At 29.4% G+C, this 14,535-nt stretch overlaps 2 protein-coding genes across 2 annotated transcripts; both read left to right on the top strand.

Moving 5' to 3' along the window:
* The first annotated feature begins 3,598 nt into the window (after positions 1 to 3,598).
* On the top strand, positions 3,599 to 6,679 carry LOC101509735 (ubiquitin-conjugating enzyme E2-17 kDa-like). Its single transcript, XM_004500326.4, has 4 exons — positions 3,599 to 3,892; positions 4,469 to 4,596; positions 5,361 to 5,465; positions 6,241 to 6,679. Exons 1-4 carry the CDS (start codon positions 3,823 to 3,825, stop codon positions 6,382 to 6,384), a joined length of 447 nt encoding a protein of 148 aa, XP_004500383.1. The 5' UTR covers positions 3,599 to 3,822; the 3' UTR covers positions 6,385 to 6,679.
* A 4,779-nt stretch (positions 6,680 to 11,458) lies between these two features.
* LOC101510054 (pathogenesis-related genes transcriptional activator PTI6-like) lies at positions 11,459 to 13,185 on the top strand. The gene has a single exon (XM_004500327.4). It carries the CDS (start codon positions 12,045 to 12,047, stop codon positions 12,849 to 12,851), a length of 807 nt encoding a protein of 268 aa, XP_004500384.1. The 5' UTR covers positions 11,459 to 12,044; the 3' UTR covers positions 12,852 to 13,185.
* The last annotated feature ends 1,350 nt before the right edge of the window (positions 13,186 to 14,535 follow it).

The following is a 14,535-nucleotide window of genomic DNA, read 5'->3' as shown; positions in this document are numbered from 1 at the left end:
ATTATTATTATTATTATTATTATTATTATTATTATTATTATTATTATTATTATTATTATTATTATTATTATTATCAGTTTTGTTAGAAGCAAACACTTAAAGTTCCAATCTTTTGTATCCAACCCGATAATGGTTTAATTCCTTCTTCAATATGGGGTTGTCAGAAGAATACTTGGCTTGTAGAGTCAAAGTGATTAGTTCCTCAAAAGTTTGGGGTTGTCAGGTTTTGTTTGGGAAAACTCGCTTATAGGGTCATGTTTTTTGTAATTCAAGGTATTTGAATTAGTGGATTAAAGTCTTTCTGAATGAGGGGACTCAATGCAACCAAATTAGTGGTAAACTAAGATAAATCTATGTGTCCAATTATTTATGTTTTTATTATTTGTTGCCTCTGAATCCGATTGCTTCTTATCTAAGTAATTCATAAAATCCAACCAACCTTCTTCAAATAAACAAAAAATTATCAACTTTGACAAACACAATTCAACCCCACATTCTCGTGTCTACACCTTCAAAATATATGTCTAGCCCCTGTAAGTTAGTTTTGTATTTATTTTCGTCCCTGTAATTTTGTTTGTTTCAACTTTAATCCTATAAATTTAAATTTATTTTAAAATCGTTCATATTATTAGTAATTGTTTAAAAAAGTTGAGATGACAAATGTAGAAGAGACGGAAACAAAAAAAACGTAAATTTATAGAAATAAAAATTAAATGAAAGCATATATGTTTGGTCCCTGTAAATTCGTATTTTTTATTTATATTTTCGTTTCTATAAGTTTCCGATTTTTGTTATTTTCGTCTCTTCTTTGTTTGTCAACTCAATTTTTTGTATCAATGACTAACAACAACGACAATGTTTAAACAAATTTAAACTTACAAGATTAAAGTTGAAACAAAAAAATTACAGAGTTAAAAATACAAATAAAACACTATCTTACAAGGACCAAACATATATTAAAATCAGAATATCATATTTTTTTGTACACATCCACTGTAATATGATAACATATATCATATTCAAATGATAAAATTACCTTTGTAGAATTTTTTTTCAATTAATAATATAACACATTTTTTTAACGGACAAATCTAACACTTTTAAACTTTATTAATGAACAAAAAATAAAAAATATAAATAAATAAGTATATACTTTCAAAAAACTATCGACACTACTAAATTGTTAAATTTAAATTTAAAAAAATTATGAATATTTAAATAATTATATTTTACATGTTAGATTAATAAAATAAAATAAAATCAAAATATAATATAAAATATATGTAAATAATAAAATTAACTTTATAAGAAAATGATATTTTTGAGATGCTGTTTATTTTCGGACTTTTATTTATATATCATTTTAAAAAAAAAACTAATTATTATACTTATATTAAAAAATATATACTAAAATATCATATTTTTTCACTTTAAAGAGGTTGCATTCTCTTAAGGAATACATTTTTTTCTTCAATATGTGATCACATACTACGTTTTTTTTAATTTAACAAAACAATAAATGTTAATTTAATAAATAAAAAATTATAAAAATATAAAAAAAACAAAATAATATTAATAAAGTAAAACAAAATACATTTAATAGAAAAATAAATACATCAAACTTAATGCAGTTGAGTAGACGTGCCAAAATAAATAAGAGTCTTTAATATTTTACAGATAAATTAATTTGTTAACAAGTCTCTCCTATTTTTTCTCTTATCTAATAAATAAATAATAATAAAAATAAAAACAAGATATTGTTAATTTAATAAATAAAAAATAATAAAAATATTTATAAAAATTAAAATAATATTAGTAAAATAAAATAAAATAAATTTAATAGAAAAAAGATTACATCAAACTTAACACGGTTGAGTAGATGTGTCAAAACAAATAACGTGTTATATCATTTTATTAACGCGTATGAGTCAAGAAAGGTTACTCAAAGATTAAACGTATCTATTATCGATTATATATATTTAAAACACACTCCGCTAAAATATTATTGACTATTTCCCCCATATATGTCTCTCTTGCTTACCCCTAAAATATATTTCGAGTATTTATACGTGTTTTTTATTGTTAGATGTGTTTGCTAACAACATTCATGTGACAATGGTACTTCTCTTTTATTAAAATTGAATATATATTATTGATATAACTACTATATCAATAATCATTTGACAATTGAGACATAAAAATTTATATTAATTTTTAAAAAATTTTACTTAAATTAAATAAATTAAAATATATCCGCGCAACGCGCGAGTTATCATGTAGTTAGAACATAATTTGACACGAAAAAAAATCAAGAAAGTGCGGATTATGCCGACTATGATAACACTAGGAAACATTGTACAAACACAACGACTAACACATTTACTCAAATTCGATGTATCTTTTTCTTCTATTTTAATGTATTTTCTTTGAAATTATTAATATAATTTATTTTTAATATTATTATTATTATTATTATTTATTAGATTCAGAGATAAAGTATGAGAATTGTTAACAAAATAATATTAAGTTGCTAATTTAATTCCACTATAGAAGTGATTTGTTAAAATAATATAAGACATTGTTTGTTTTGACACATATGTTCAACCACATTAACTTTGATGTACTTTTTCTTCTATTAAATGTATTTTGTTTGATTTTATTAATATAATTTTTTTAATAAATATTTTTATAATTTTTTTATTACATTAACAATATTTTATTTTTATTATTATTATATTTTATTTATTAGATTGGAGAAAAAATAAAAGGTAGTTGTTAACAAAATACAATTGTGTTGCTATTTTATCTCCAAAATATATTATTTATTTTGATTATTCAATCGTACTAAGTTTGATGTATTTTGTTTTCTAGTAAATGTGTTTTGTTATTTATTAGATCTAAGAAAAATTAAGAGGGAGTTGTTAACAAATTAAAATTGTGTTATAATGAACTCCTTCCTTAGTGTAACATGTAGTGTAATACAATTATCAATTATCCACATGTTCTTACCATATACAAGATTACTTGACTCATAGTCACAGAGAATAACAAGATCCTCACTAATAGTAGTAGTAGTAACACGATCATCATCGTTGTCATCATCACAACCCATTTGTTTCTGCTTACACTTTTTGCTTTTGTTTTCCTTTTTTTACATAAAATAATTCTTTTATGTGCCATGTTATATGACAATAATGACACTCCATATTTTTGTGTTTATTTGTTTCGGCACATCTATTCAATTCCACTAAATTTGATATATTTTTTCTATTAAATATATTTTATTTTATTATATTTTATTTATTAAATTGAAGAAAAAAAATTAAAACTGGTGGCATCCTGATACGACCTTCTATCGTTTTTTAATATGGAGTATAATAATTAACTTTTTTTAAAAAAAAGAGGAGAATATATAAATAAAATATCATTTATTTCCACCTCTATGTGTTCCTTAAAAAAATTAAAAAATAGGACGGTGATCTTACGCTTACGCAAAAACATTTCGAGCGTGTTTGGCATTGCGAGAACATATTCGCGTTTGGCGCTTTGGGAACGCGTGTTTCTCCGTCAAAAAACGCGACCCCAAACACACGCAAATACGACAGTGGCCACAGAACATTCTAGAACTAGAAAACAACGCAACCCTGTCTGTCCCTTTTTCTCTCTCTCTCTTTATTATCCCTTTCCCCTAACTCAAATCAAATCCCACTCTTTCTTTTCTTCTTCAATTCAATCAACGCCTTTTCAATTTCAACCCTCTCTCAATTTTCTCATTCCCTTCTACACGTTTGATTTATTTTCCTTTCTCTCTCTGATTTGAGTATGGCTTCGAAACGCATCTTGAAGGAACTCAAGGATTTGCAGAAGGATCCTCCTACATCATGCAGCGCAGGTGAAACCCTTTTTCTCTTCTACCATATAGAAACTATTCAACTCTTCAAGTTTTTATTTTTGCTTTTATGTTTTATGCATAGCAATAGAACCCTAATAATTTGATTTTAAAAAATTGAATACCCTTTTTGTTGTTGTTGTTTTATTGTTTTTTATTAGTGATTCTTAAGAATCTGTTGTCTAAATAGTTTTGAGGGTGATTAGGATTTAGGACTATGACCCTGTTTGGATTAACAACTTAATTAAGTGCTTATGTTTAAGGTGTTTTGATTAATAAGAAAAGATAAAATAAAGTCAATCTGTTTTCATATAAGCTGCAAGCTGTTTTTTTTAAGATAGTCTTGAGAGCTTATATGGATGAGCTGAAAACAAATTATGGACATGTCTTAAGTTGTTTTTGAAAGCCTTTTCAAACTGTCTCATGAGTATTTGTGTCAATAGATAAACGCTGATAAATCAATCCAAACTGGCTCTAGATGTGTACCTTCAAGGTTCCAAATTATCATTTATGGTTTATGAGGTTAGGTATTTAGATATTTATTTTTATAACTTTGGATGTTGTTGTTGTGTATTTTAGGTCCAGTTGCTGAGGACATGTTTCACTGGCAAGCGACAATCATGGGACCTGCTGATAGCCCTTATGCAGGTGGTGTGTTCTTAGTTTCGATTCATTTTCCTCCAGACTATCCATTCAAACCACCAAAGGTAATCACTAATCAGATCCTAGGATGTTACTTACATTAGTCTCTTGATCATATGCTCTTGTGTTGCAGTTAATATGTTAAGACTTGTTTCATGTTTTTTCATATTACTTCAAAATAAACTTGCACATTTTCATGTTGGGCTTTTACTACTTGAAGTTGCATTTATATTTATCATGTGTATCTGTGCGAGGAGGTTGTACGAAGTACAAACTCAATAATAGTTTAGGGGTTGTATCCTTCAATCTTCTATGGCACTTCAGGATAAAACTAGATTCTTGACAACCTTGGCGTACAATGTGTGGACTATTACAAGGTTGAACAATTCCTTGAGTACCCTTTACTGGTTCAGACTATACCATAGATCATGCACATAACTCCCGGAGTTTTGTGGATAGTTCTGTTTACGTTTTTCTTCTTTTGGTTTCGTCTCATCTTTCGGCTACAGTTTCACTTGCCTGTGTCCACATGTCTTTACTAATTATTCCATCTAGATTATATTTTCTTTCTTGATTTCAAAGACATGTATACAAAGGTAATAGAAAACATAATCTCAAATCAAACAAGTCTGTTTCAGTTATATTTTTTGTCTTTCATTCTCTTCTTTCCTCGTTGAATCATATTGTTCTTGCTAATGAGGTGATTTGTTATATTTATGCTTCTAAATACAGTATAATATCCACTTTATTTGTTCTTAAGTTACAAATCCTGTTCTATTGGCTTGTTGTTTAATAGTTGAGAAATGACAAGGTTATTGTTTTACTGCAGGTTGCATTTAGGACTAAGGTATTCCACCCAAACATCAATAGTAACGGAAGTATTTGTCTTGACATTCTTAAAGAACAGTGGAGCCCAGCATTAACCATTTCCAAGGTTTGATTTTACTTGTTGCTCTTGATGATTAATAATTTTAGCTAAATGTGACATCTGAATTGCCTTGGGTTGCCTTTTCTAGAGATATTTGGGCATTCCTTGTGAAAAATATTGGACAAATTTTTGTTTTTTCATGTTTTGATCTAATTTTCTTGCATTTGGGGATATTGGGCAAATACGAATTCTGGCACTGAAATGCATGTGCCTAATGAAGCTTAGAATGATAAGCTCTGCTAATTGTTTGAAACTCAGAGCATACAGTTTAATCAACGGAACGAGGCTTATTTTCACATATGAAATTTGTGTATGCATGTCATTTGTATTTTGTACGATTATCATTTCTATTGATACAAATTACAGTTATCTCATTGATGTATTTAATGTGTTTCATGTATTAATTGTGTTGGTTACGGTAATGTTTTTTAAAGCTCAGTATTGATAATCTAGCACAAAATATTGGTTCATGATTTGTTGATTGTCCAGCTTTTAAAAGCGTTGATGACCTGTAAATCATTTTGGAAGATTAATTCATAAGAGAGAGATAATAAGATTAGTAGTAATATATTTCAAGTGCAAAAGTACTGACTTATGATAGTAGTAGTTTTTTCTGTCACCTTGACGTGCTGATCATATGATTCATAGTAGATATTTAATACTAAGAACTGAATGTGTTATTCTCCTTGTTTAGTGGCCTGCATTTGAAATGATGTCGTTCTTATGTCTTGCTGATGTTCTAAATCATGCAAAAATTAAACCTAACATCCACAATATTTAGGTCCTTTTGTCGATTTGCTCATTGTTGACGGATCCCAATCCCGATGACCCACTTGTGCCTGAAATTGCACACATGTACAAGACCGACAGGACTAAGTATGAAGCAACTGCTCGCAGCTGGACACAGAAGTATGCCATGGGATGATTCCTCCTGTCATCCGTTTAATGCAACTGGCTATTCATGATTTATGTAACACAAAAAGATATTTTGAATGATTGCTTTGTTATTGTTGTCAATGGAACTCAACCATGGCAAGGGAGAAATTTATTATCATTTGTGAATATTTTGAGACCTTTGATGCAAACATCATCAGATTGTGAGTAACAGACTTTACTATTATGCCTTTGCCAATACCAGGTCATTTATATGGTGAGAAGGGTTCAGAATTTTTTTTTGGTTACTTTCACTATTAAATTTATGGGTCGATGATTTTGGTTCATTTTTGTGTTCTATGATTAAATTTTGAGCCATTAGATTCATAATTGTGTGATGCTTTGTCGTTCCTGAGGTTGAATCATGTATATATGTTACTAGCCTCTATGTTGTTTTTAACTCCTTTGCAGCTAAGTGTTGGAGTGCAAGTGGTTAATAAGTTTCATTTAAGAACATAATGTTTGTAAAATTCATGTTTGAATTCTGATTGAAACAATCTTTGGTCATATTTTACCTACCTTTAAATTAAATTTCAAATTATTAGAATCTATTTTTTTTAAATAAAAAGCAATTTCAACAAGAATTGGCTCCAAGTGAATTATTTGTAGGATTCATTTTTTAAAATATTTTTCGAAAGAATCAAATAGTTCTATCTATAAGGGTCTTGTCATCTAAATCTCCGAAGACAACTTTTGGAGGAATTATTTGAGATTGTAATGATGATTTTATTAAACGTTTTATCTATGATTTGTATTAGAGAATCTCTCTCTTTCTGCAAAAGTGCAATTTTTCCACTTTGGTATTAAAATGGTTCGTAACCTCAATATTTCTACCATCATTATGGAATCTGATTCTTATGAAGACTATTTCGCCTTCCTATTTGAAGAAATTGTTACATGACATTCAACTCATCCTCCTCCAGAGAATTTGGAGTATCTTTGTTTTGCATATTCATATCCAAGCTAGTGCAAGTCTTAAAGATTGTTCTTAGATTGTCTACTAGAAGTTTTTAAAAGAGTAATGTTATTAGAACATAAAATTTAACATAAATACAATACTTGACATTTTATGAAAAACAAAATATAATCTCCATTATATTTGTGTTTTATTTTAAATCAAAATTTATATTTCAATAATATTACTTTTTTTTAAAATACATGTGAAACTAACTTTTAAAAAACAATCTCATAAATATCTCACACAATACAATTCACAAAGATGACTTCATGAGTCAGCTTCACTTACACTTCATTATTTTGACTCAAACCTCCCTCATCTAGATTTTTTTCAATGAGTCCAATTTATTTTTTGTCTCTATCTTTCCCCTCCAAAGAACTGTTTAAACAAAGATTTAAGAGGAGAGATAATACGGAATGGAGCTTTCAACAATGAGAGATAAAATATTGGAAGAGCACCACTCTATCTCCAATTCAAGTCAAGTCAAGCATTATTTGTGGGTTAGACAGCACCCACACATAATTGTAGAAAAAGACAAAAAGCCTCGACAAAACCTTTATCTTTTTTTAGTAATACCAATTCATTCTATTATTTTTTTTTTCTCATTTATTTATCTTTAAAATGCCCACAAAGTTACCCAATTTTCTATTTTTTTTTTTTCATTTAAAAACTATGAACTCATACGATCTTCCTCATTTTTCATATTCATCTTCGTCTTCTTTAATTCATTAATGTTTATCTAAATCCAGAAAACTCAAAGACATGTGGAGAAAACTAGGAACATAATCAATTCTCGCATCTTCAAATTTCTAATCTCAAATCTCACCTAAATCTCGTCAGCTGGTGAAACTCTCATAAACTTTACAAGAAGGCCAAATATAAAAAGTAAAATAAAATTAATATATCAAACTTAACTAATTAACACAATAATTGATAATTTTTTACTTAATTATATAAAATATAAATTAAAACATACACACACACAAAAATTGATGATAGTTATTTAAGAAATTTTAGCTTAACTTCAGTAGTTTGAACTAGTGATAAAAAACTGATATTAGATTCAACATGTTGGGGAGTGGATACTTACTAGTGTTATTGGAAAGAGACAAATAAATAATAAATGCTCAATGAACTATAAGATCTTGTCTACTTTGTTTGGGACACTAATCCTTCACCATAAATTTTATTTTAAAAAAAAAAAATTAGCAAACACTTCAACGAGCCAAATTCATCAATAATTGACTTTTAACTTCTAAATAGATTAAAAATGTCTTTTTCAATTTTAAGAACTAAGTTATTTTTTTAAAAAAAAAAAAAACTTATCCTCCAATTTGTTGAAGAGTTTTGTCGTGAAAATTTTTATTGTCAATAAAACTCTTGTAGATGTTTTAAAGACAGAAGCTGACAAAACAAGATAAACAAATTTATCAATTAAATGATAACTTTTTTACTAATTTTTGGCAAGTAAATTTTTTTGGGATAATTAAATTCTTGCAGCAGCTAAATATAACAATATACTTCCTTATTTACAAAAATTTACTTTTTTGATTGTCAAGGTGTGGTCCTTGATCTTCCCCAAATCTTGTTAAGAAAAATTCCATCTCATTTTCAGAACTCACCAAAACCCATTTCTCTTGATGGTGATTTTTCATTTCAAAATCCATCAAAATTCGTTTTTCTTTCAGAAAATAATTTACATTGAACCCTTTTATAGGATTAAGTTTTTAGATGTTGATGGTAGTGCATGCAATGGAAAGTTTTATAAGATTGTCATTTGAAAATAAGACAAATGATCCTTGGAAAGTTTTTGCCTTTAGCAAAATGAGTCCCTTGATTGACAAGCAAAGAAAGGGGGTCACACATTTGCAAATTATTTTTGACAATAATTTTGCAACTTCTTTGCTCCTTCGATGTAGGCTACATTACACGTGTTTGACTTGCCAGCAGCATGTTTATTTGCCCTTGCTTCACCCTCAAGCCAAAACCTAACTCAACTAAAACTTTTTAATCAATTTCCCCTCCCTACAATATGTTAGTGTTCCCTTTCTTTTCTTCATTTCATCCTTATCCAATAGCCATATTGATCTTTGCCTCGTTCCACATAGTATTATATACGATGATCATCATAAAGTAATTAATAAACAATTCTCATCATATATATTATTACCTTTAAGTTTATAATTAACATTGTTCACATGTAAATTTCCTTGATAAGTTCCTAACATCATATATTTGAGCACCATGATAGTAGCTAGTGATTCAAACAAGTACCCATCTATAAGTAAAAATGACATTTTAAAAAAGTTCATGTAAATTTATTTAGTTAAAAATAAAAATAAAAAATATTAATTTGTAAATACTATATTTCATTTTAGAGTAATACAATATTATTGTAATACCCTTTGTAAATAGGAGCACATTAAGAATAAATAAATAAGTGACACGTAATTTTAAACTTTGTCTCTCAAATAAACGTCGCAATTTTTTAGTCACGTAAGAAGAAGCATTATGCTACTACTCATTAATTTTATTAATAAAAATACTACTCATTAATTTTTTTTAAAAAGCTTCATCTTGTGTCCTTTGCATGCTTGATATTGATAGTGTGATACAGTTAATTAAGGTGTCTCATCTAGCAGTACCCGAATAGACAAACTCTGCAGAAAATAGTAGCGGTTAGAAACTACAAAACATCATGGATTGGACATGCCCAACGGTGTGGTGTGGTCACTCATCACTGGTCATTTACTTATTCGACCGGCCTTTAGGTAGAAACTATATAATTCTAGACCAAATAAAATATATAGACACCGTACGTAATTAATTCGACCAAAGTAAAAATAAATTTTAAATAACAATATTATTAAATTAGATGTCATCTCTTATATTTGAAATAAAGATTTTGAAATTATATAAATTGATTGTAGTGATATTTATTATATTTTTTAAATAAAAATATTAAATATAAATTATATAAAAAAGTCACATTAATCGAGGAATTTCAACATTTTTTAATTTCTATTAACACTGACCTTTTTATTTACAGATTTGGATTAAATGCATTTACCAACAGTTAATTGTGAATTGTTATATTAATATTAGATGATTTGATTTTAAGATAAAATTTAAATTTTTTATTGTATAATTTTGAATTTTTATCAATTACATCGATTTGTGACTGCACACAAGTCACAAACTTAATCCTCATTTGCATGATATTATATTAACCGTTGTGAGAAGCTATCATCGCTCTTCCTTTGGGTTCTGCTCACTTCCTTTGTATCTTTAATGAAAAATATTTGATGTTTATTCATATAGGCGTATACATCTTAAGAGATAAAGATAGTGATATTATAAATGTAATATGTTATGATTCGATAGAAAGATAAAGATAAAATAATGTGTTGAATGTGTATACAAAAGTTAGAGTGTATGTATATCATTGTTTTTTTGGGGTGAATAGGAAGAGGTCGAGCCTCAAGAAACAAAATTAAAAGGCTGAAAAAGAAACCAAACTCCCGTCATCCAACACGACGAGGGAGGAGAAATATGGAATTACATAAAAATAACAGTCGATTCGAGAGGAAGAGATATCAAATTCAACAAAAGTATCTACTAATTGATTGATTTAACTGTAGACATGAGATATCTTAAAATAATTCAACTTTACAAATATTTTATTTATACAATTGACAAAATAATAATATAAATATTTATTAAAAGTGTTCTTCATACTTCATAATTAAAGACACCACAATTTAAAAATCTAATCTCATATAAATATTTCTCAACCATTTAAAAAAATCAACTACGAACCGATATATATAACCTAAAATTATACCATCAAAATCAAGACTACCCAAGAGATAAGAATATTCTTATGTGTATCATTGTTAGATCTTAATTTATGCTCGTTGATATTGTATGATCACAATTTTCAATTTGATAGTAATTGGGACTAGTAGCATACGTGGAAGTCTAAGAAAAAAATAAGATATGAATTACTACTATTAGTTGATTCGAGAGGCTTTTTAAACTAAAATACAAGATTGAATCAATGACATAGTAGTTAGTACAAGTTATGAATAGCTAATTTGCTCCCAAATTGGAAGTAACATAAATGAAATGACTCTAAAAAAACGTTAAATGTTTGAATTAGAGGAGCAACGTGTCAAGAGGGGCAGGTAGGAGCTTGAGATTTTTTTTGGCTACCGACAAGGACATACATATTTACACATGACACATCCACAAGAGTGACTCACCCACCAATATTTTCCCTCTACTCTTTTTACTCTCTCTACTTGTGCTTCAATTCTTTACCAAATTTCTGACCCCTATCACGAGATAAATATTTCTTTCACCCTCCATTGGGGACACACCCTCTTCTTCACCATAAATACCCTTAAATTCTACTCTCTTCACCTTGTTTTTTTCTCTCTTTTTATTTCCTCTTCACTCTTCACTCTCCTCACTCACCATCACCTCCTCTCTCTCTCTCCCCCTTATTTTCCCGCCAAGTTTCCACACTCTCTCTCTCCTCTCTCCTTGCAAAATACCATCTTTTCCCTCTTTCAACCACAACTTCATGCAGCTAAACACTATCTTTTTCATCTCCACACTCTTTTCACTACTTCACACTAAGTAACACAAAACAAATAAACCATTTCTTTGTTTTCCTCTCTTTTTCTCCCATGTCCGTACAATCAACCTTGAAGCTTCAAAATCTGAAGCAAAAAACACCAAGTTCAAATTTTGAAACCAACCCATCATGCAAAACCGCCACCAAAACAAAAAACAAGCTCCTCCGGATCATTCTCACCGACCACGACGCCACCGATTCCGACTCCTCCGGCGACGATGAAACCCCAAAAAACACACCAAAGCTTAGAAAACCTAAAAAGAAAATCACCCATATCAACATGCACTTTCCTTATGTCTTTGATTCTTCAACAACTTCACCTTCTTCTTCCTCTTGCTCCACTGACCCGACCCGTTTCAAAAGACCCGGAAAATTACCCGCCGGTTCTAACGTTGCTCGCCGCCGCAGCGTGTTTCGAGGCGTTCGTCAGAGGCCTTGGGGTCGGTGGACAGCTGAGATCCGTGATCCGAACCGTAGAAAACGGGTTTGGCTCGGAACCTTCGACACGGCGGAGGAAGCCGCATCTGTGTACGACGATGCCGCCGTGAAACTTAAGGGCTCAAAAGCTGTCGTCAACTTTCCAAACCGTGCCTCCGCAAAGAGTACTTGTAACGAGCCGTCGAAAGTTTTCTCCGGCGACGGTTTTGCTTCTCCGACGTCTGTTCTGCCTTTCTACGACGGTGACTCGACGCCGTTCGACGGTTTTCGTTACGGTGCTGTGGATGCGTTTGGGTTTGATATCGACGTGCCGTTAAGTTTGACGGACGTTAACTTTGTACTAACGAGTCATCGATTTGGGAAAGAAAAAGAAGACTTCAGTGAATTTGACTTGGATGAGTTCATGACGTGGCCAAGTTAAACAAACCATAGGGGCTTATTTGTCTTTTCAGGTGGAAAATTCAGGGGCGTTAATATTTGAGGTTTTTGTCGCGTTCTGTTTCTGCTTGATGGAATTCCCAAACTACCCTCGCGACTTTAAGTTTTTTTATTATGCAACTATAAAGAGTGTAGAGAACTAGAGTAAGCATTATCCTTAAATTTTTGTCTTAATTTGTAATTAGTTATTAATTTTGTTATTATGTCAAAAAAGAGGGAAATATATATAGATAAATGAAAGTTAGAGAGTGAGGGAGGGGTGTTGAAAATTTTAATTAATGACTATATAAATATTATATTATATTATTGTAGTTTCATATATCAGTTTGGTAAAGTATTATTAATTAAAAAATTGTTTTCTTATGTTCGTTAATTTTTATAAGCACGCCAACAAAATGATGTAGACATGTTCTTACTTATAACGCATGATGTGATTTTGTTTGTTAATTATTCTATTTCTACATACATAATAAAGCTTTGTTTGGCAAAGAGCAAATGTTATCACAATCAAATTTTGCCAAGTTATTAAGAAGATGCCAGTTTTTCAGATTCATCTAGTGGGATTCTATGATTCTATAGGGACTGAAAGATTTGGATAATATTATTGTTGGAACAAAGAATTGCCACATATGTTTCAGATATTGCGTGCTTTGTATATTTTAGATTTTAGGTGTATATATTGTATGTAAAGAGGAAATCCATTCTTGCAATCTATCTAAAAATATCTCAATTACAAGGCGAGTGTTTACGGCATACACGTTACTCTTTGATATTACTCATTACACATCGCATTTTTTAAAGAGTAAATTCCTTTTGTATACCTGACTAAAAGAAGTGCATGTTTTATTTTATATAATTTTATTTATAAATCACAAAAGTTATTATGGTATTTGATATTTGTAAAATTGTAGCAGTTTATATTGTTTTTGTTAATCCCGGTCGGGCCAAAGGGAAAAAAGAAAAAAAAAAAAAAGAAAGTAGGAAATATTGATTGATTTCACGTGATTTCGTAGTGGTGGAGGAAAATGGGCATGTGGGGCCAAGGCAAGGAAGTAGTAGTAGCCCGCAAAAGAGGTGGCTGCTCTGCTCGTGGTTGATAAGAAACTAACAATAATAATGGCGGGCCCACTATCACTATGCTATGGCTGGTTTATGTTTTATCACACTGCTTTTTCATATCAACTTGGATCCCAACCAAGTCATTGCCGGCGGCTGAAAACAATCAAATAAAATACTTTTGAATTTTCAAAGTATAATTGATATATTTTTTTTGTATAAAAGTGAAAATAGATTTACACCTGTTAATGTTCCAATTTTAAGGTGACCATGAATTGGATTAATTCAAATTTAGAGAAAACTTAGATGCAAAGATAATTAATTTTTTGTTTGTGTTGAAAAAGTAAACAAAATAGATAGATTTAAATACTTAACATAAGAAAATAAAATGATAATTTTAAAATTAGAGATAAAATTACGAATATATAATGACAATTAGAGAATACTATAATGTGAAAATAATAATAGATAAATTTTTTTTAAACTCGCAGTGACTTTCCGTACATTCACACTCCCCAAAACTAATATTTAAATTACACCTCATAAGTTACAATACTCCAACACAAGAATATAAGAGAAGATAAAATAATCAAATACAAAATTAACATGTT

Source organism: Cicer arietinum, chromosome 5 (genome assembly GCF_000331145.2).
Source record: "Cicer arietinum cultivar CDC Frontier isolate Library 1 chromosome 5, Cicar.CDCFrontier_v2.0, whole genome shotgun sequence".
NCBI lineage: Eukaryota > Viridiplantae > Streptophyta > Magnoliopsida > Fabales > Fabaceae > Cicer > Cicer arietinum.
Note: the sequence above shows the minus strand (reverse complement) of the source record. Positions and strands in the feature narration are given on the sequence as shown.

Excerpts from the sequence above, each read along its gene's own strand:
- LOC101509735 (XM_004500326.4), top strand. The coding sequence starts at position 3,823 with ATGGCTTCGAAACGCATCTTGAAGGAACTCAAGGATTTGCAGAAGGAT. Across the intron at positions 3,893-4,468 it reads TCCTACATCATGCAGCGCAG|GTCCAGTTGCTGAGGACATG; the intron begins GTGAAACCCTTT and ends TGTGTATTTTAG. Across the intron at positions 4,597-5,360 it reads ATCCATTCAAACCACCAAAG|GTTGCATTTAGGACTAAGGT; the intron begins GTAATCACTAAT and ends GTTTTACTGCAG.
- LOC101510054 (XM_004500327.4), top strand. The coding sequence starts at position 12,045 with ATGTCCGTACAATCAACCTTGAAGCTTCAAAATCTGAAGCAAAAAACA.